Raw genomic sequence first — 22,731 nt, forward strand, 5'->3', positions numbered from 1 at the left:
TTCACTTTATATTCATTGTTATATTCAACGCGTTAGAGCTCAGAGCCTAAACAAAAAATATCGCATCACGAATACCTTTACAGTTGAGGCCAAAAGTTTAAATACAGCTAGGCTAATGACATTCAAACTCAATTTTTCACACCTCCACGCATTTCATGTTACCATACATTTCCTATGTTAAGCCAATTAGTGTATCTACTTTATTTCCATAAGAAATTTCAAAATAATAGCTAAGAGACAAATTTATTTCAGCTTTTATGTACTATGTCAGATTTTCAGCAAAAGTTTACATTCACTTTGTTAGTATTTGGCGACATTGCCTTATAATTGCTTTACTTAAATCAAATGCTTGGGGTAGTCTTCCACAAGCGTCTCACAATACTATGCCGGAATTTTTGCCCATTCCTCCAGACAGAACTGGAACTCAATCAGGTTTGTGGGCCTCTTTGCTCGGAGACGCTTTTTCAGTTCAGTCCACACATTTTCTATATGATTCAGGTCAGGGCTTTGTGATGACCACTCAAATACTTTCACTTTGTTGTCTTTAAGCTATTTTGTTTGGAGGTATGCTTAGGATCACTGTCCTGCTCGAAGACCCAGTTGGGACCAAGTTTTAACTTTCTAGCTGATTTCTTCTGGTGTTGCTTCAGTATTTCTGTTTTTCTTCCTCATGATGCCATATATTTTCTGAAGTGCACCAGTCTCTTTTCCTGTAAAACACCCCCAAAACATGATACTGCCACCCCCATGCTTCACAGTTGGGACAGTGTTCTTCGGATTAAAAGCCTCACCCATTTCCCTCCACACATAGTGCTGATCATTATGAGTCAACTCCAGCCAATCTGATTTTAAGACGTCCTTTCGCTAACGCTCACAGTACTCCGATCAATTGCAGTACGTATATGTGCACACTTCAGGGTTCTGTTCCGTAGCGACAAGACAACCAGTTAGTGGGGAAGATTGCTGTAATAGCTATCTCTTTGATCAACAGCCTTCAAACCTAGAACCAAAGTGAAACCACATCATCTTAGAATTATACTACCCCTTTAGTATCCCATTTTATTTGTGGAATGTTCATACTATTTATTTATCTATTTATTTTTGAAACAATAATACTCCCAAGTCATCCATGTGAAAGAAAAGTTTGTGTGTTGACACTAGGTGCATGCTTTCACATTTTTGTTTCCCACGGGAGTGCTGACCTCTGTTGGTAGACTGTTTTCATGTCATGGAACATAATTACATTTATTTCACTGTGGATCTATATAGGATTTCTTCCTAAAAAATTATAAGTAATTGCTCTGGTGACTAAGTAACCATAAGCAAAAAATATTTTTGATCTCATATCTCCGATTGATAATATTATGCAATGCAATATGAGTAACTGGCCATGGTGAGATGGACGATCCTGTGCAGTGAATATGACTTTGGAGGCAGAATAAATGTTATTCAGGAAAAATGGCAAAAATAATATTGAGGATAAAAGTTCAACTGTTTTCTTCAGCTGTTTTGTCATGAAATTTGTTGTTTTTAAACACCTAGATTGTGACCTCAGCTGAATGCACAGTCTATGAAATTCACAGCATAATGTAGGATTGTGTCAGGGCTCCCCAAACTTACCCAAGAAGGACCACTCTGGGTGCGGCCATTTCTTCTCGCTCAGCAGTAAAATTCTACCAAGCTTTTTAATTATTAAGTCCCGATTTTCAGTTGGACCTTGATTAGTTTAATCAGCTGTTTTAGTGGTGGTCTAGAACAGAAACGTGTACCCACTGCAGCCCATCTCAGGTAAGATTGGGGATCCCTGTTTTATACTGTGGGATAGTTTAATGGTTTTATGGTATAATTTCCTTAATTGATGTTTAAAATTATTCATAATCTCTCACCCCCTCCTCTTAGAGGATGCCTGGCCTATCCCGGCAGTGGTAGTGCCAGTAGGACTAGAGCATCTACTAGGGGTGACTGGGTGCCGCAGTTCAGAAAGACAGCCTTTGGTCAATCTGCTTTCTTGATTAAAGTAGTGGGGAAGTGGAATTCCATACCCACCGACATTAGAAACTCCGGAAGCTTTGCAGTGTTTAAAACCAGCCTCAAGCTTTGGCTAAAGTCAGAACAAATGTGCCACCACTAATGATTGCCTTGTTTTTATCATACATATCATACTGTTTTTATCATATATATCATACTGTTTTTGTCATATATATCATACTGATTTTAACTATCTCACATTGATGGACTTTTATGTATTATGCTGTTTTATGTAGTGTATTTGCTGTTTTGTGGTTGTCATTTGTATACCTGCACAAGGACAACAGATGTAAATTAGCTGCTAGCTAACTCTGGTGCAATTACTTTTTAATTATGCACTGTACCTGTAAAAATAAACAATAAAATAAATGTTTGGTTTAGACTGTGGGTGTATGGCACAGGGTTTAGATTGTGGGGTGTCTCTTAGAGTTTTTATACAATGTTGGATTTGTAAAAAATGGTGTATGTGGTGGGCAGTTGAACCTATCTGGGGTGTATGAAAACAAACTTAGGTTGCATGAAAGTGGACATCGCATACTCCGGAAGGTGTGTAAACAGCAAACCATGATAGTTGTTCAGCATAATGCATATTTAGGCTTGAAAATGCTATTTCTAATGTTTATACAACTTTGAATATGACCAGTACTGTGTTTCTATCCAAACAAACCCATATAGATTTTATTGTTTGAACAGATACAAATACTGCACACTCCTACTGCATAGTTTAGACTACATTATTATGCTGGGTGGTTGATATTCAAGGTGTATCCTGGGTAGGTTAGACTGGGGGTATTTTCAGGATAATTTTCACTTTATTTTATACAGTATGCTGTGTAATATGTTGCCTCTGGCCGGTAAACACATTAAAAATTTTAATCTTTAAATTTTTGTATGTGTTACAAAGGGGTGGAAGAAGACCTCAGAAGTGAATAAGCTTTTCAGGCTAGTTTGGTGAGGCTTCATTCAGAGCACCGGCTGTGTGGGATCACAGAAAATTGTAAACAGCTCTGACAGGGCCCATTGCAGACCTTTGCCCTCACAGTCAGGGAGCACTCATCTGCCGCATGCGACAAATTTTGCTTCCATTATTGGAGATGCGTCCTTAAACCCTGGGAACAAGGAGAGCACAAGACTCCCAGTGGAGTTGGCTCAGCTGGAATCCATTATGTCAATTTTATTTACTTTCTAAGGATCACCAACCTCCTGCAAGTGCCTATCTTCTCATACAGTTTGCAATCTTTAGGGAGAAATTGAAAGTACATTATATTGGCCTCTGAGGATATTGTAGTGAAGGATCAGGAAGTCAGTCATTTGTAAAGTCTGTGGCATGTATCTGCACTGGTGTGGCATAATGTCCTCTTGAAGTTTTAAGAGTCTTGGAGACTCTGCCAGGAATCTCATCAGATCCCTAAATAGACTGCATAGCCTTCTTATGCATGATTCTTGCAGTAACGTGTAGAGCTGGCTGTAACAGAGTCACAGCTGTCCCGCATTAAAGTGCTGTCTTTTTTTCCCTATATGTGTGTTTATAGAGCTGTTCTTTTCTGCGTCACACCATTTTAAAGGAAACTGGCTCGATTGTCATGTATGGGGTCTGTGAATAATTTTCACTGACTTTTGTTGTTTTTTTTTTTAAGGCTTTTTCATTCCCTCTGGAAAATGTCCATGGTGAAGCATTCTTTGACACCCTGTTTCTAAACGGCACTATACGAACATAAAGATTGATTGAGTGGAAGGTGCATTCTGGGAAAAATCTGCTGTGAAGGATGATGGGTGACAGAAGGCAGTAGGGAGCTGTTACTTTTAAATCCTTCAGGTCTCATAAATCTTTCTGGTTTGTTGAGCTGAATCGGACCATTGTCTTTCTCACTATCAACAAAGGAAATACAAAGACAGTAGTTAATGCCTGTGGCAGTGCAGTGGACGCTATGCGTACATTGTGACAGGATAGTGTGTGCCTGAACGGAATAATGAATACATTAAGAGGCTTGTGTTGTTTAATTAGAGTAGTAGTGCAGTGTACAAGATGACAAATTTTTTGATAATAACTGATACCTTTAAAGTGCTCTAAGCTCGCGCATGCCTAAGTCCAAGGCTGAATTAGATCGGGATCGCCAGGCTTGTCTTTGCAAACATGGAGCTGTAAGCATGCCCATATTTACATGGGGTTTACAACCTTCAGGAAGCCTTTCCAGGGGGCTGTTGAGAGCTGTCTTTGGGAAAGTTTGAGGCTTGGTTTTATCACTCCCAGCTGAGTGTGGGTATGGTCCTCCTCTCCTTAGCTCGGGTCAGCCACTATATTGCTATTTCTTTTGTAGGTTTATGTAACAGCTGATAACAAGCTTGCACAGGCATTAAAATATATTCTCAGCCATGTAATTTAATCACCTATTACTACTGGAACCATTGCTATATGTAGTCAATGCTCAGCTGGTGAGCTACAAAGACAGTATGAGTTATGACTTTGAGATCTTAACATTAAAAAATAATGTAAATGAAGAATAAACTCCTTGAAATGAGTCTTGCTTATGCAGAATGTGTAAATCTGATAGCACAAATGGTTGTGAGCAGTCTCTCTTTCCTGAGCCTGTGAGTTCTATGAACGTTCATGGAATAGTACCGGAGTGCTGATGCAGGATCAGTTTTGCTTTTTGGTTCACATTGGATAAGGTTGGAATATGGACAGGGGCTCTGCTACTCTTAGATTTTTATGAATAAATTCTTGGTACGGTACACTGATCTTTGGTACAGGAACCAGTGCATCTGAGCGTTACATTATGCCTTGATTAGTTCCATCAGTATTGTAAGCCTTCAAGAAATGTATCTTAATGGATAACAGTCACTAGAAGCTGAAGTGTCTGTGTGTGCATGCGTGCGTATGTTTGTGTGTGTGTGTGTAATAGGAATTGGAGTCATTGAACTTTAGAAAAGTGAATTCCAGAGTCCCCAGCCCTGGTTCTGGTGTGTGTTGTTGCACAGCCCTTGATTTATCAATTAAAATTGTCTATTACATTGCTAACTCAACCAGTCCATGTAGTTTCTTAGAAATAGGTTTGGAGACCCCTGTTTTAGAATGTAAATTTCAACATTTTCACTTCTCTTCTCATACTTCCACGCATTTATGTTCCATGAAGCAGCTAATTCCCCAGTTTTACTTTCACAAAACCCTGTAAACAAACCCAGACAAACCGCCTTCCAGCAGGAGCCATGGTGTAATGCTGGATGCACTGCAATGAGATGACAGTTGGGTGTAAATGTGATATGCACCTGCTCGACTGTGCATAACAGTATCAGACCATGTGATTGTTAGTGCTTGTATTAGTGCAAAGTAATAACTGTACTACTTAAATTATTTTTGTATGTGGTAGGGACAACAATGCTCAATTCTACTATTTCTAATAATGAATTACATATGCAGCTTGCATGGTGAAATGTCCTGTGTCAGTGATTAATTAGATGGGAATGTATCATAAGTGTGGGAAAATAGGGGGGAAAAAATAGGGAACCGATTTAGAAGGTGATTTGTGTGAGAGCCAAATGAAGAATCATCTGACATCTTCACCTAAGCCTTTCAGACAAAAATTGTACTCAGTAACTACTTCAATGTAGAGAAAAGGCATTTTAATGAGAATTAAAATACATGTTTTTTCTGTTGTAAAATTAATTCCAGGAGCCAAGTGGATACCTTTTTTTTCAAAGGTGGCTACATATTCATTCATAACAAGCTACATTCAGTACATGTGAAGTCCCCTAAACCTGTTTCTCTAAAGATCAATTAAACATTTAACATGTAAGAAACAAAACATATCATGTAAAAACTGCCCTGTGAACCTCCAGGTTAAAATTGGCAGTCATTTAATGGTTCAGTAATATGATCAGTTTTCAGGAGGACTAACAGTGGCAACTTAGTCAAAAATGAATAAAGGCTGGGCCTTTGCTCTTGCTGGAGTATGGTCATAGTTACTACTTAGGGTCTCATGGTTCAGTATGGTTAATATTTGGCAACATCTGGTACAGCTCAGAAATATAGGACAGAAAACAGTAGACAACAAATAGCAACACGCACAAATACATTTTTCATCTATGTAGTCTATTTGCAATGTAATGTGACTGATAGTGAATGTAGTGATGTAAAGACTTGGTCTCCATGCTTCTTTGTTCAAAAACAACTCCTTTGATTGACCAGTACATGCAAACACAGTGCATAAAGGGTACTCCTCTGACTCAGCCAGTGGATTAAAGAAGTAGCTGCTGGCTGCTCTCATTTTCAGATGATGGGACAGGCGTACGATTGCAATTACAAATTGGAAGAGGGAAAGACAAATTGTGAATAAAATGTAGTTCAAGAAAAAAAAAAACATCAAAAACAAGAACAGATGCATCAACTTGGTAACTTCCTGAGTGACCACTTCCTGTTTCCTGTCCTCGTGCTCAGTATGTCTAGTCTGGACTCAGGGGTGTTCTCAGCTCTGTCGGGAGGCTCCTGTGGCAGAGCTCAATTTGGGCAAGTGCATCTGTTTGCAAGGCAGGTTGCTGGGACGTGCACCTCCTGCACAGTGCCCCCCTCAGGAAGCGCAGCACTGACGGACCGAGTATAATGAAGACCCATGGATCGATGATGGAGTTGACAGACAGAAAGCGTAGGGTGACGAGGTCAGTCATCAAACTCTCATTCCTCTGGCCAATGGCATGGATGTACACATTGATCTACAGAGATTGAGAGAGTGTAGTTCCACACATCAAGTCATGAGACAAACATCCTGGAATGTTGCTAAGTGGTCCCATAGGTCTGGAAAGAAACTCAACATATTAATCCTGATTCTTAAAGTCAGCAAATTTACCAATGAGTTTAATTAATTTGTAAGTCAGTGGTGTCCAATCTTAGCTGAAAAGGGTTTGCATGGGTGCAAGTTTTTGTTCAAGCCTAGCACTAAGACACCTGATACAACTTATCAAGGTTTTGATTGAAGATGATTAGTTTAAAAGTTTAATCAGGTATCAAAGTGCTGTACTAAAACAAAGATCTGCAGCCACATCAGCCCTTTTTGGACAGGATTGGACAGGTTTAGATTAAACCAGGGATGTCCAGTCTCTTGTTATGCCTTCCTTTCTAGAATGTTTCCCTCTAGCAATGACTTTATAATGATGTAGTGCATGCTGTAGTTTCATTGATCTTTTAATATGCATTCACAGACAAACGTGAAAAATGGCCAAGCAACAGACATGTGCCAGGACACAGGTGACATTCACTTTTTTAGCCACATTTCCACCAAAATTACCCGGAATTTTTAGTCCCAGGAACTACTTTTCAAGGAACTAAAAGGTTCCTTCAGCCCATGGTTGTCTGCGTTTCCACCCCGGTCTAAAGTCCCGCGAAGATTAGGCAAATTAGCCCACTGACGTATGAAAAAACGACGTTGTCGTCGGTCCATCTGTCCTATGATTTCTTCTGTAACCCCATACTACCACCGAAGTAGCCTCCATTATTTTCTAATAACCGGGACAGCCCAGAGGGGTTTATTCCACTTATATACAAAGGGGTTACCAACAATGATTATATACGGTTACTTTTGTATTTTTTACATTTTTTTTATCGATTTAATCACCTGGAATTGAAATATTCTTCTGCAGCCGTTTGGGCTTATTTTACCGTTGTCAAGCAAAACTGTCGTTGGTAGTTGAACTTGGACCATTGTTATGCAACAAATATGATATAACAGGCCAATAGTCAGATTGTAACTGTTTTATATATCCTCTCAAACACATCCATTATGTTTTTATGCGAACATTCACTTTCATGTCTTGACATCCGAAGTGACCGAATACATTCACATTTATATGTATAACTGGCAACAACAGCAGAAAACATGCACACATTGTAAACAATTTGCTGTTTGATTACTTTCTCATCGTCAATTCCATATCGCAAATCGCAAAATGACAAGAATAGAACGAAAACTCGGACTTGCATGGAAATTTAAATTAGTAGTGGTACAGCCACCGTTTGCTTTCCTTCGAAGTTACTGCTAGCCGGGCAGCGAAGTGTGCCCTCCAGATGCGAACCATGCACCATAAATTAGTCCATAGTCTTCCTGGTCTTTTTGTGGAATTGAAGAATGGCAGAGTAAAATTACGGCAGTCTGAAAAAGCTAATGGGACGATTACTAGAATTAACCTGTTATTTTACCCTGACAAAAAGTGCGGAAAAAGTGGTGATTTCCAGTTTGCTTTTACTGTATCACCAATGTAAATTACGCAGAACTACCGCATACCTCACATAACTGTATAAAACGTTTTGAGTCTATTACAACGGGCTAACAAAGAAAATCCGGAAGAAAATATTCAGCAACCGAATTAATCCGTTTGAATGTTTTGGTACGTAATATGCTGTCCCAGCACGAATGCTTTTTATTTTTAAAAAATTATAAAACAAATACTAAAGCAAGAAAAGAACAGAAGAGCACACGTTATAATTCCAAGACGTTGGCAGGCTATAACCAAAACTAGGCTACCGTGCCGCATAACATACAAGTTTGATTTGAAGTTATTATGAAAATAAATTGGTTTGCGGCTGAATATTTTTAAACATGGCGGCTGAAAACAAACACAAAAAAATGCTGCGAGTACTCGACCAATCAGAAATGTTCAGCGCTGCAAGCTCCACCCAAAAGGTTCCTGTACTTTCGGAAAGTACTACCTCCGAGCAGGAACTTTTTGGGGGGTAAAGCCCGCGGAACTAAATTTAGACCCTAGTTCCGGCGGTGGAAACGCACTGAGTTCCTCAAAAGGTTCCTAGTTCCGGGGTGAAGTTCCTGCGGTGGAAACGCGGCTTTAGTTGGTCACTGAGCATCAGGGCTTTCACATGACCTATAGCTCTTTAACTCAAAGGTGCCCTTGGTGACACTATAGCCAATTGCAGTGAATATTGAAAATAAAAGTAGATAGGTTTTACATTTGCGAAAAAACAAACAGTTCAATTAAGAGATGTAGACTATGATTAAAACGAATGTGGAACAGTTGGGAAAAAAGTCTTACCATTAGTGGAAGCGAACAAATTACGAACGCCACGGTCATAAAAACAAGGAAGAGAAGATGTTCTACTTCTTCTGTCATGGAGAAGGACCGGTGTCTCCTGCTACCTCTAACAAAGGACCCCTCTGTGCCTTTGCGCCGTCGGTGCATGAGGACTAGGTGACAGATGACAAACACGTTGCAAACAACCGTAGAGGAGATGAGTAGGAGCATTACAGTTGCATACAAATTGGTGTAAACCCTGTCTTCCAGCTCCATTGGTTTCATGTCAATGAAACACCACGTGCCTGGGCAGTACTGAACGTAATCCCCCATGCCCAGAAAAGGCAAGACGCAGAAAATGACACATATTACATAAATTGATGGCACGGAGATGTACCCACATCGCCTACCGAAATGTCTTTCGTAAACGTACGGGTATCCTATTGAGAAGCAGCGCTCCAAAGCCATTGCGAAGAGGATGGACAAAGTGGCCAGACTGAAAAAGGTCATACTGAATCCAAAATACTTGCACACGACTCCATTGTCACCCAGGGCAATCATCGTCTTATTATTCGCATAAGAAGCCAGAACGACAGGGCTGACGGCGCATGTTCCCATAAGATCTGTGACCACAAGCCCGGTCACCAAAACGCGGAACAGAGACTGACGATCGCGGCTGCGCTCCATCCTACGGCGGGTCTCCAAAAGCACTAAAGCAATCACATTCCCAATTACGCCCGCCAAGAACATCAGCAATGCGGTGGTAGGTTTGGATGGTTCATTGAATTCACTGTGCTGACATGCGTCTCCCTTTGATTTTGTGGCATTTGATTCCATGAAAAAGTTTTGCCAAAGTTCCGCAATTAACTTATAAATTATTATTATTATTTTTTTTTTTATGTCCTCCTTTTTCTTTACCAATCAAGTTTCTATTTACTGTAGTCTGTTCGAAGGTAGATGTTGAACATTTGAACACCTTCTTCAAACGTAAAGGCTTAATTCTTTTCTTAGTGATCCATGACATTTGAATCGGTGTCCAAAAAGTACCGCATAATACAGAATGGAACTATCACCGAATACGTAAAAAGTCCGTAGACATGAGACTGGTTCGCTCAGAAAATGAATCTCAACTATTTAAATTTCCTGTATGCTGAATGGAATTGAGGCGCTGCCGGGATATGGGAACGCTGGATCTTCTTTTCTCGTGGGTGGTCTCATGAGCAGAAAGTTGTTGCCCTGTTGAATAAGAGAGCCACATGAAGACTACTGGTGCTGGTGGACGCTGTCACGTCACTGAACTGATGATACAACCTTTTTGCTGAAAAAAAAATAGCAGGCTGTCTAAATGTTTAAAACATGCTCAGTGAGGTCAGATGGCTCAATATTCCGCCAGGATTCAAATGGTAGTGATGGGAGCTATGGCTATTTCCTGTTGAAATTATTGAAGTTATTTTTATACAGAAGACTTGACATGATCACATTCTTTTGAAATGCAGTATTGTTGCGTTTAAACAAGTAAAAGTCTCACAAAAGCCTAATGCCTCTCCCCCTCTCTACTGTAACTGCGTCATTCCCCGGAAGTTTCTATCCCCCGCATTTAAAGTTAGCCCAAGGCTGTTGGCTAAGGGTAATGGTTGCTGCTTCACAAATCCACCAATTTCAAGATGTGACAGAATGTACTCCAGTGCACCAGTCAGTAGGCTAGCTGTTCAGCTATCCATAAAGACAAAGGAGAAATCAGAAGGTTTTTCTAATTGTATATGAGAAATAAATGGTAAAAATACACTGTCTGTTTTTCAGCTACTGCAGTGAAGAGCAACTATACTGACTTATTCTTTATTACCTTTTAATATAGTTGTGCCTTTAAAAGTGTCCAGTCCCTAGGATCAGGGAGCCTGTGTTATTGTTTGGACTTTTATTATCATTGTTTGTTTACATAATCTTACATAATCCAGTTTTTAAATTGTTTATTGTACCCAGCTAAAATTGCATGAACTCCAACATGAACTTTGCGGATAGTCTGAACATCCACATATTACTCCATGAGAGTAAATTGTTTGTAGGCTTTTTTATACTACTCATAATTGACAGATGGTTGCATAATGTAGAAGAAACCAATAGAGTTTTTTAATTTGTCTTAACTGTGCCAGCTGCATAATTTTTGCACTGACACTCAAATCAATTGTTAGCCTTGTACATACTGTAGGGTCATGATGTGACACAAAAATTAACATTGACTTAAAAACATGCTTTGATTGTTTTGATCACCACATAAATCGATTCTCCAGTCCATATATGACTGAAAACTAACATGTGAGCCTGACAAAGGAATGTTATACAGGAGTGTAATTTGTAATCAAGTAGAATATACTGAATAAATGACCAGTCAAAGAACTGATCTTGAAAGATATGTTCAATGAAAATGAAAAATGTAATATGTGATTTAACAGGATATAACAGAGATTTGAGTGCCATGTCATTTAATAGCCCACCTTGGTGTTAAACCTGTAACCTGCTATCAGGCCAAAGTCATAGGTTGTAAGGGTCTTATTTCAGGTTTGTTATCATGTATAAGTTATTGTGGTTACATGCAATTACTTTGTCATGGTGCATTTCTGCAAAATCTACAAGTAGTTATATGGTAAATCATTGCAAAGTTACCTTCTGGGGTTAGTTTCAGAAGTGACTTCCGGGCTGTATTAGCCATGTCTTACCTAGCACATATCAACTTTTGTTCTCATATAGTGCTTTCTTTTCCCTTGATAGCTCATTCTTTCTCATACAGTAGCCTACAGCAAGGGTTGCGGCAATTCTGGTACTGTAGGGCTGGTGTGTACGCACGTTGTCATTTCCACCAATTACCAGTTAAATTAAGTAACTGGATGTATTGGTTCCCTCGTGGATTAGATCACAGTAAAATGTAAGAACAGTCTTCAGCTATCTTTCATGCGCTAATCAAGAAATTTAGCTAAAACATCAGATGGCGTAAATGTTAAGCAATTAAGGCAAGAAGTTGGCATGGGAACTGTCAAATAGAATTCTTGCTGTAATTCTTTACTGACTATCATTCTAGTCTTTATTGAGGGAATCGACATTCAGTACGCACAACACGTAATTTCTTCTATGGAACTGCCTCGTGTAACTCGTGTGGTGACGTATCATCGACATCACATATACGAGATGCACACTTCTACAGCTTGTACAGAAATTGTTACAACTCTTAACTTCCTTGACAAAAACCAGAAACCTCTAACCTCTCCACCTTATAGGCTCCAAGCCCTTGAAAGCCATTAATATTTAAGTCATCAAACCTCTTCTTCCAATGTACCTAGTGGTATTTCAGGTTAAGCCTCAAAACAAATTAGCAGGAAAGTCCCGATTCATCAATATTGATACGGTATGTGCAAGATTGCGAAATCAGGCCTATGCAGATTGGGATGGTTGGTATGCCATCCCACCAAGTTCTTCTTCTTTTTCCTGCCAATTACATCATCACAAATGCTCCAGGCCCACAAAGAATGTGCCTCCCCATTGGATATTTAGGTACATCAGCCAATAATAACATTGGATACACACTCAAAATGGACATAATGGAAGTGCACTCATTTAAAAGAACAGTTGCTCACTGGGTAGCTAACTTGCCTATGGTGTCAGGGTTTGTTGTGTTAGGACCCAAGTGCAGAGTAAAAAAACACAGGAAGCCCAAAAGGTAGGTTTTAAACAAAGACTTTACTTCCAAAAGACAAACCGAGAACAAACAAAGAGGTCACGACGGGCCAATCCAAAAACTCAAAAATGCTTGAAACAGAAAAACACACAGAGGAACTCAAAAACACTAGAAAGACTCGTGACAGGGAAACATGACTTAAATACACTGAGGGTAACAAGACACATGTGAGTACAATGACTGATTAAACACAGGTGAAAACCGTAAGAAAAACGAACACAAGATGAAAAGAAATGTCGCCCTCTGGTGACCATAAAAGGCATAACCATAACATATGGGGCTTTTGGAGGAGTGACAGAACCGGATTCAAATCACTCTAATCTAATCAAATCCCGGATTCAAACTCATTATACTAGCTTGCTCTGTAACTACAAACAAAAAATTTAAACCACTTTTGCATCTGTATAATTTTTGCAGGAAGGTCATTTAGATTTCTGAAATCCAAATAAAATACACCCACACTTTAGACAGTTCCACTTTTGCCATTTTGACCATGCCATTTAATGTTAGCTACATTGCTAACGAGATGACAGACTGAGTGTATAACGTTAGTACAGAATAAAGCACCAAAATCTGTGTTGCACCTAGGTCCGGTAGGTAACGTTACCAGTCGTATAAAAAGAGGAGCAAGATAACGACTTCTTTGTGGCAGGTACATTGATTTTAAGTAAAAATGGTCACATTCACCACTGTGCCTTTACTGGTAACTACTTTTTAACTAGGCTACTGTAGCTACCCTGTAACACCACATTTCTAAATGAATGTTAGCTAGCCCTATAGATCCTCTGCCGACATACAAACAATTACTAGGTCTGTTGTGTACAATAGCTGTCATGGTCCTGTTTTCCTGTCTGTGTTTCCCCTGTTGGGCCGCCAGATGGCGGCACTTCTGTTTTGTGTCCTGCTCCCCCCCTGTTAATTGTATGATTGTTTCATTGTCTCGTTATCCCATCATTGTTCCCACCTGTCTTATCCCCTCCTTCTGGTTTGATTGTTTTTTGAGTTCACCTGTGTCTTGTTACCCCTGTCTATTTAAGTTCTCTGTTCCCTTGACTCGGGTGCTGGTTCCTTGTATTTGTCTCCTGACTTTCATGTTCCTGCCTTCTTGTGTTTGTTCCTGAAATCTGTTTGAAAACTGTATGTACCTGCCTGTGTTTGTTACCTGACGTACATGTACCTGCCTGCTTGTGTTTGTTCCCAACTTGCGTATGTTTTAGACCCTTTGTACCTGCCTGTGTTTGTGACCTGTTTGTGTTTGTTCCACTTACTTGTACTCTGTCCTGCCTGTGTTTTTGAGTTCCTGTTGTTTCATTAGATATTGTTTGTGTTTGTTCCCGACATCTGTTTGTTTCACCATATCTACCTGCCTGTGTTTTGTTTGACCTTTCCTTGTGCTCTGCCTTCCCGTGTTCTGCCCTGTCCGTGTTCTGCCCTGCCCGTGTTTGTGAGTTCGACTTGTTTTCTGTTTTATTTCGATATTTTTTGAGTTTGTTTTGGCCTTCGTGCCCTTGTCTGTTCCCTGGTTGTTTGCCCTTTTTGTTAGTAAAATCTTTGTTAATTTTCCCTTTTGAGTTTGTGTTTTTTTTTTTCCCCTCTGCGTTTGGGTCCCCTCTACCCGTACCGTGACAGAAGGAACCAGCCAGTGTGGGACCCAGCAGAGTTTTTTTTAAATTTTTTATTTTTTATTTATTTATTTATTTATTTATTTTTTATTGTTTAACATGCCATCGGGGTGGTGGGAGCTTGAGCCTCCCAGTGCCCGGGGCGGACGGTCGCGGAGGCGCCGTGGTCGGGCTGCCTCCCGGTCGGCCGGACCTCCAGCTGATCAGCAGGCGGATCCTGACCCTTTTGAGGGGTCTCGGCTTGCCATTTTTCCGGGGGCGCCGTGGTCGGGCTGCCTCCCGGTCGGCCGGACCTCCAGCTGATCAGCAGGCGGATCCTGACCCTTTTGAGGGGTCTCGGCTTGCCATTTTTCCGGGGTCCGGCCCGCGGGGGTCCCGCCGGTCCCGTCCGGCTGCCCAGCCGGGTTCCCTACAGCTGTGGTCTGTGTTCCTGTCGCCTGCTCCACCCCAAGTCCCGGAGGGGCCTTCACGGCCTGCTCTGCCCCGAGTGCCGGAGGGACCTTCACGGCCTGCTCTGCCCCGAGTGCCGGAGGGACCTTCACGGCCTGCTCTGCCCCGAGTGCCGGAGGGACCTTCACGGCCTGCTCTGCCCCGAGTGCCGGAGGGACCTTCACGGCCTGCTCTGCCCCGAGTGCCGGAGGGACCTTCACGGCCTGCTCTGCCCCGAGTGCCGGAGGGACCTTCACGGCCTGCTCTGCCCCGAGTGCCGGAGGGACCTTCACGGCCTGCTCTGCCCCGAGTGCCGGAGGGACCTTCACGGCCTGCTCTGCCCCGAGTGCCGGAGGGACCTTCACGGCCTGCTCTGCCCCGAGTCCCGGAGCGGCCTTCACGGCCTGCTCTGCCTCAAGTCCCGGAGCGGCCTTCACGGCCTGCTCTGCCTCAAGTCCCGGAGCGGCCTTCACGGCCTGCTCTGCCTCAAGTCCCGGAGCGGCCTTCACGGCCTGCTCTGCCTCAAGTCCCGGAGCGGCCTTCACGGCCTGCTCTGCCTCAAGTCCCGGAGCGGCCATCACGGCCTGCTCTGCCCCAAGTCCCGGAGCGGCCTTCACGGCCTGCTCTGCCCCAAGTCCCGGAGGGGCCCCCAGAGCCACCTGGAGCCCCGGAGAGGCTCCCAGATCCGCCTCGAGCCTCGGAGAGGCTCCCAGATCCGCCTCGAGCCCCGGAGAGGCCCCCAGAGCCGCCTCGAGCCCCGGAGAGGCCCCCAGAGCCGCCTCCAGCCCCGGAGAGGCCCCCAGAGCCGCCTCCAGCCCCGGAGAGGCCCCCAGAGCCGCCTCCAGCCCCGGAGAGGCCCCCAGAGCCGCCTCCAGCCCCGGAGAGGCCCCCAGAGCCGCCTCCAGCCCCGGAGAGGCCCCCAGAGCCGCCTCCAGCCCCGGAGGCCCCGCCTGCTCTGACCCTTCCGCGGAGGCTGCCTGCTACACCCAAGTTTCGGGCTTTACTTGTGCCTCGAGCCCCGGGGGGGCCTCCGGAGCCGCCTCAAGCCCCAGGGGGGCCTCCGCAGCCGCCTCGAGTCCCGGGGGGGCCTCCGGAGCCGTCCAGAGCCCCAGAGAGGACAACGGTCCCATCTGTTGTCCCGCAGGGGCCGCCGCAGACTGCTCTGGCCGCCCCGCAGGCTAAGCCACCTGCCTTGCCCCCTGGCGTTCGTGCTCCCCCTGGCGTTCGTGCTCCCCCTGGCGTTCGTGCTTCCCCTGGCGTTCTTGCTCCCCTTGGTGTTCGTGCGTCCCCTAGTGTTCTCACGCCCCCCAGTGTCCGTTCTTCCCCTAGTGTTCTCGCTCCCCCTAGTGTTCTCACGCCCCCTAGTGTCCGTTCTTCCCCTAGTGTTCTCGCTCCCCCTAGTGTTCACACCTTGCCCCCTGGCGTTCGTGCTTCCCCTGGCGCTCGCACTCCCCCTGGTGTTCACGCTCCCCCTAGCGTTCGTGCTTCCCCTAGTGTTCTCACGCCCCCCAGTGTCCGTTCTTCCCCTAGTGTTCTCGCTCCCCCTAGTGTTCACACCTTGCCCCCTGGCGTTCGTGCTTCCCCTGGCGCTCGTCCTTTTCCTGGTGTCGTCGCTCCCCCCAGTGGTCGTCCCTCCCCCGGTGTCCGTCCTTCCCCCAGTGGTCGTCCCTCCCCCGGTCTCGTCGCTCCCCCCAGTGGTCGTCCCTCCCCCGGTCTCGTCGCTCCCCCTGGTGTCCATTCTCCCTTTGGTGTCTGTCCTCCCAACCGTGTGTCCGTGTGTTCCCCGGCCCCCCTGTCTAATTGTCTGCCCGCCTGTTTGTCTGTTAGTCTACCCGTATGTGTGTCAGCCAGTTTGTTGGCCTGTTTGTCTGCCCCCCAAGCCGTCAGCCTATCGGCCAACGTGTTTGCCCGCCTGTCTGCCTGTCTGTCTGTGTGCCAGTCCGCGTGTGTTTTGTCTTGTTTGCCTGTGTGTCAGTCCCTATGTCAGTTGTTGGGTTCCCCCCTCGCCTTCCCTGTCTGCCTGTCCCTTTGTGTGTCCATCGGTGTCGCCGTGTGCCTCCCCGCCTGCTTGTCCCTGTGTCTGTCTTTTTAGGTCTCCCTATTGTGCCAGTATCTGGCAGTCTGTTTCCCCCTCAGTCTTGTCCAACCCAGTCCAGTGTTGTCGTGCCCCGTCTCGTTGCTGTCCTGTGTCCACCTCGCCCCAGTCCAGTCCTGTATGTCTGCCTTGCCCCTGTCCAAGTCCCCCCTGGTTTCCTGAGTTCCCCCTGGTTTCCTGAGTCCCCCTGTCGCCCGAGTGCGGGCCCTGATTTTCCTCCGAGTCGCCCGATGTGCGGGTCCTGAGTTTCCCCCGAGTCGCCCGATGTGCGGGCCCTGAGTTTCCCCCGTGTCGCCCGAGTGCGGGCCCTGAGTTTCCCCCGAGTCGCCCGATGTGCGGGCCCTGAGTTTCCCCCGAGTCGCCCGATGTGCGGGCCCTGAGTTTCCCCCGTGTCGCCCGGTTCCTGTCCAGCCCTGAGTCTCCCCGTGTCGCCCGAGTGCGGGCCCTGAGTTTCCCCCGAGTCGCCCGATGTGCGGGCCCTGAGTTTCCCCCGAGTCGCCCGATGTGCGGGCCCTGAGTTTCCCCCGTGTCGCCCGGTTCCTGCCCAGCCCTGAGTCTCCCCGTGTCGCCCGGTTCCTGCCCAGCCCTGAGTCTCCCCATGTCGCCCGGGTCCTGCCCAGCCCTGAGTCTCCCCATGTCGCCCGGTTCCTGCCCAGCCCTGAGTCTCCCCGTGTCGCCCGGTTCCTGCCCAGCCCTGAGTCTCCCCGTGTCGCCCTGTTTTCCTAGTTCCTGAGTTTTGTCCCAAGTTTTCCTGTTCTGTTTTCCCCTGTCCTCCTGTTCCCCCGTCCGAGTCCAGTCCCGAGTCCTGTTCCCCCGTCCGAGTCCAGTCCCGAGTCCTGCGTCCCGTTCCAGTCCTGAGTCCCGTCCTGTTCCTGTCCAGTCCTGTTTCTGCCCTGAGTCCTGTGTCCAGTCCTGTTCCTGTCCAGTCCTGTTTCCAGCCCCGAGTCCCCGTCCAGCCCCGAGTCCCCGTCCAGCCCCGAGTCCCCGTCCAGCCCCGAGTCCCCGTCCAGCCCCGAGTCCCCGTCCAGCCCCGAGTTCCCGTCCAGCCCCGAGTTCCCCTCCAGCCCCGAGTCTTGTTCTTGTTTTGTTCCTGTCCTGCCCAGTCCAGCCCCGAGTCTTGTTCTTGTCTTGTTCCTGTCCAGTCCAGCCCTGAGTCTTGTCCTGTCCAGTCCAGTCCTGTTCCTGCCCCAGTTCTGTGTCCAGTCCCTGTTCCTGTCTGAGTCCTGTTCCTGTGTTCTGTCCCTGTTGTCTTGTCCTGTCTCTAGCCCCCACCCTCTGTTGACTCCCTCCCCGGGTCGGCCTCCTGGGACGTCAGGAGCCGTCCCTTGGGGGGGGGGTACTGTCATGGTCCTGTTTTCCTGTCTGTGTTTCCCCTGTTGGGCCGCCAGATGGCGGCACTTCTGTTTTGTGTCCTGCTCCCCCCCTGTTAATTGTATGATTGTTTCATTGTCTCGTTATCCCATCATTGTTCCCACCTGTCTTATCCCCTTCTTCTGGTTTGATTGTTTTTTGAGTTCACCTGTGTCTTGTTACCCCTGTCTATTTAAGTTCTCTGTTCCCTTGACTCGGGTGCTGGTTCCTTGTATTTGTCTCCTGACTTTCATGTTCCTGCCTTCTTGTGTTTGTTCCTGAAATCTGTTTGAAAACCGTATGTACCTGCCTGTGTTTGTTACCTGACGTACATGTACCTGCCTGCTTGTGTTTGTTCCCAACTTGCGTATGTTTTAGACCCTTTGTACCTGCCTGTGTTTGTGACCTGTTTGTGTTTGTTCCACTTACTTGTACTCTGTCCTGCCTGTGTTTTTGAGTTCCTGTTGTTTCATTAGATATTGTTTGTGTTTGTTCCCGACATCTGTTTGTTTCACCATATCTACCTGCCTGTGTTTTGTTTGACCTTTCCTTGTGCTCTGCCTTCCCGTGTTCTGCCCTGTCCGTGTTCTGCCCTGCCCGTGTTTGTGAGTTCGACTTGTTTTCTGTTTTATTTCGATATTTTTTGAGTTTGTTTTGGCCTTCGTGCCCTTGTCTGTTCCCTGGTTGTTTGCCCTTTTTGTTAGTAAAATCTTTGTTAATTTTCCCTTTTGAGTTCGTGTTTTTTTTTTTCCCCTCTGCGTTTGGGTCCCCTCTACCCGTACCGTGACAATAGCCCACTAAATCAATCAATCAATCAATCAATCAACCAATCACTCAGGCTTTATTTATAGAGCACATTTCATACAAATTTGCAACACAATGTACTGAACACGCACAAAAAAAAAACATATGAAAAGAAGATACTAAAAGACAATAAAAGTACAATGAAATGGTAAACTAAGGAACATACGGATCCAGTAATTAATAAAGGTAAGATAAAAATAAAAAAACAAAATATTAATTGAAAACATTTCCATTTAAAAATATGACATACGCTTTCATTTATTTGTCATTTGTGGTAAAAGAAAAATTACTGAATCCATGCAAATGGATTTCTTTTTGCTAGAATGTAGCCAATGTGTGTTTGCATGTGTTTATGTGTATGCATGTCTCTCACAGCCTACATTTACATGAAATACAATTATCACCTACAGAAATGGCATTAAAAGTATTGATATCAAAATTACGCCAAGTTACAAGAAACAATATTGACTATCTTAGCTCACACAAATTAAACCAGCTGTATTCCAAAACAATGCTACCCAATGTTTCCTAAATTGTTTCAAGTAACTTGGCCCTGTGTTTTTTAATCTTACCCTCTGAAAACAGTGTGTTCATTCAAACAGTGCCTTGTGTGTGCGAATAACTTGCCAGTTTTATGTGATGAAAACATGTTTTTCATTAGATTACACATTCTAGGCAGGAGAACAAACAGATTTTGATGAATGATCCAGATACACAGCCGTGTTGTAAACCTGACAAATGGAGTGCAAAGATCAAATATTTATATATGCTGATCAAACATCCTTCCATTTAATCTCCCGATATATTATTGCGTATAATGGTTATAATGTATTTGCATGGGCACTTAGAGGAATACGCTTGAAGAGTGTGCCGCCGTGTGGAAACAAATGATAACGACTTCTTGTCCTTGGCCTTGTCATCTTATTTTTTTCTGTAGTAAAAGGGTGTTATAATAATAATAATAATAATAATTGTCAACTTTATAAACTTAATAATTACAGTGCTGAGGCTTGTTTATAAAGAAACATGGAAACATTGCGCCATGTTCATTTAACACAAACTCCTCAGTTATAGAGACAGACAGATACACCTCAGAGTCCTATCAGATTAGGACGGGGGACTGAGTTGATGAACAAGTCGTCAAACCTACCTAAAAATGTAATGGTTTGAATAGAGAGGTTTCTGCAAATGCTTATTTTCTTTCCTTTTGAGTATGCCGAAGCACATAGAGCAGCAGCCCATTTCATCTTCTCCATTCACTCTTAACACTTCACTCGATGAAGAGTTGGGTCTAAATAATTTCATGGTGTGTAGCATCTACATCTACACAGAGGAAGTGAGAGTAATTGTATTGGCTAAAGAGGCATCTCCCCAAATCTGTTCGCTCGACCTGACTTTCCTATAGGTGTCCAGTGTCTCTCGCTAGTCAAAGAATGTAAAAGCCAATCATCGCGTTCTTTTCTGTCAAATCCCCATAAGCAAGGTTGTCATTGCATTTGAGTTGTAGGCAACAATAAAATGCGTCTGCAATCGCTCAAGATATAAAAATAACTGCACCAGCGAACTTAACGCGAATCCCTCGCTCCCTTTTCTAAAGCTGCTACTCTCTCACAGAGATCACACAATATGATGGATACAATCGTACTGCTATTTCTGAAAATCTGCATTGCAACAGCATATGGAAAAGTCGACGACTATTTAATTATAGCAGAGCGAGACAAGTCGACCGAAGTGGGGGAATTGAAGAAACCAATGAAAGTATATGGAGCGCCGAATTACGTGAGTCAGCCGAGTTTCTTCACTCAAAATAATAGTTATTGCGAGCTTTAAATGTAATTATGTTCTAATATCAAAATACTGCCCGGAGTTGAGAAAAACGGGTATACATCACATTAGTAAGTATAAAGCCATTGTGTTATTGCATACTTTCTGTTGAAGCCGTCTAACTTTTGACGCATCGGAGAAGCTGATTTTAACGCAAGTAAGTGTTTCTTAATTTTTCCCATCATGGGAAGAAACCTTCAACATCAAACTAAAGTATACACTTCGGACACGCTTGTTTCATTCCCCAAATGGTGTAGTAATGCCATACACAGATTTACTGATCGTGTGTGTGGTGAAAGACTTCGTACATTCCAAGACATTAGAGAAGAATATGATTTCCCTGGAACTGTTGCACATTTACAAACACGCGCAGTCATGCCAACCTACTGTGTTCCCTGGGATATTAAACTGGATAATAATCCATTCTATAAGGTTCTGTTAAAAAAGAGGCATGGTTTTTTAACTGAATTCTATTTTCTTAAAATATTATATAAATATCTATCGATTTACAAATTATGGGAAAAGGACTGACAGGGTGCTGCAGGGTGGTGCTGTGGGTATCACTGTTGCCTCACAGAAAGAAAGCCCTGCAGTCCTGGCCTGGGCCTTTCTGTATGGAGTTTACATATTCTCCCTGTGTCTGACCTGTCTAGGGCGTTTCCCTGCCTCTCCCCCAGTACACGCTGGGATAGGCTCCAGCACATCTGTGACCCTGACTAGGGATAAGCAGGTATAGATAATGGATGGATGGGACAAAGGGCTGTTACATGTACCCCCATTCCAGCACTTTTGGTAATTTGTATTTGTCCTAATATTGTAGCTTGTTCTTCTCCCTAGTTTGGCTTGGCATAAGTTAGGTCAGAATAGCTTTCACTGTGTGAACTGAACTGTGTTCTGTGCTATAAATAGCTGTACGAAATGAGTATCGTGCCTTATTGAGCCTGTGTTTTGTAGTTGTCCATGACCATGAAATGCACTATTGTACGTCACGCTGGATAAAAGCGTCTGCTAAATAAATGTAATGTAATGTATTGTAATGTAATGCCATCTCTGTCTGACCTAAATTGGGATACTACTTGGAATAATGTCCTTTTCTCATCTAGAAACCCTAAGCATCAGATGATCCATTTTAAATTTACACATCAAGCTTATTATACTATTCCACATTAAAATCCAACCATTGCCTAATTGCTTTTATGCACATGATGTGGCAATGCCTGGAAGTAGTTGATATTTTATAAACGTACCATGCATACTCTCTGTTATAATTTCTAATAATATTCCATATTCTCATTTATTACTATTATAGAATGAAAGCTCAAACATGGACCTTTCAATTAAAGAAAAGTTCCTGTGGCTGGCTAGCCTGACAATATCTAAAAGGATGCTTGCATGCAGATGGAAACCTCTGCACTGTTTCTTAATGAAATAATGGCTTTTAACATTCACTGATATAGCCAATATGGAATTATCAAAAACTAGAATGCATCACTCTAATTTGGATAACTTCCTGGTTTCAAGCTATAGAGAAGCTAAAATCTTACTTGTAGTTTAGTTTCCTGTGCATGGTGTTGGTTTGACTCCCTCTCTGCCATCTTTGGGTCCACTTTATTATGCATGGATCCAGGTGAACACTTTGGGAGTCAGAGTAGCACTGTATAAACGTTCTATTTATTTATGTATTGACAATGTATAAAATCTAGTGAATGGATATGTGCAAAGTCAAGCATAGCTCTACATAATTTTGGGGTATTGTTGTCGTGGATCTATTGTGTCATACTTTATGGATACTGCTGGTGACCAACTAATAATACTGTAAAATATGTTGTGGCAAAATA

The 22,731-nt window shown here is 44.0% G+C and overlaps 1 protein-coding gene across 2 annotated transcripts; it reads right to left on the minus strand.

Annotated features, from left to right (window-relative positions):
- Positions 1-5,631: 5,631 nt before the first annotated feature.
- Positions 5,632-10,426, minus strand: LOC118229171 (prostaglandin E2 receptor EP2 subtype-like). Of its 2 annotated transcripts, XM_035420890.1 has the most exons (3): positions 9,444-10,426; positions 9,064-9,215; positions 5,632-6,735 (listed from the first exon to the last, which is right to left on the minus strand). In XM_035420890.1, exons 1-3 carry the CDS (start codon positions 9,877-9,879, stop codon positions 6,469-6,471), a joined length of 855 nt encoding a protein of 284 aa, XP_035276781.1. In that variant the 5' UTR covers positions 9,880-10,426; the 3' UTR covers positions 5,632-6,468. The 2 variants fall into 2 exon arrangements, with proteins under 2 accessions (XP_035276781.1, XP_035276779.1); XM_035420888.1 differs by having other exon boundaries at positions 9,064-10,426.
- Between the last annotated feature and the right edge of the window lie 12,305 nt (positions 10,427-22,731).

This window comes from Anguilla anguilla, chromosome 6, assembly GCF_013347855.1.
Source record: "Anguilla anguilla isolate fAngAng1 chromosome 6, fAngAng1.pri, whole genome shotgun sequence".
NCBI lineage: Eukaryota > Metazoa > Chordata > Actinopteri > Anguilliformes > Anguillidae > Anguilla > Anguilla anguilla.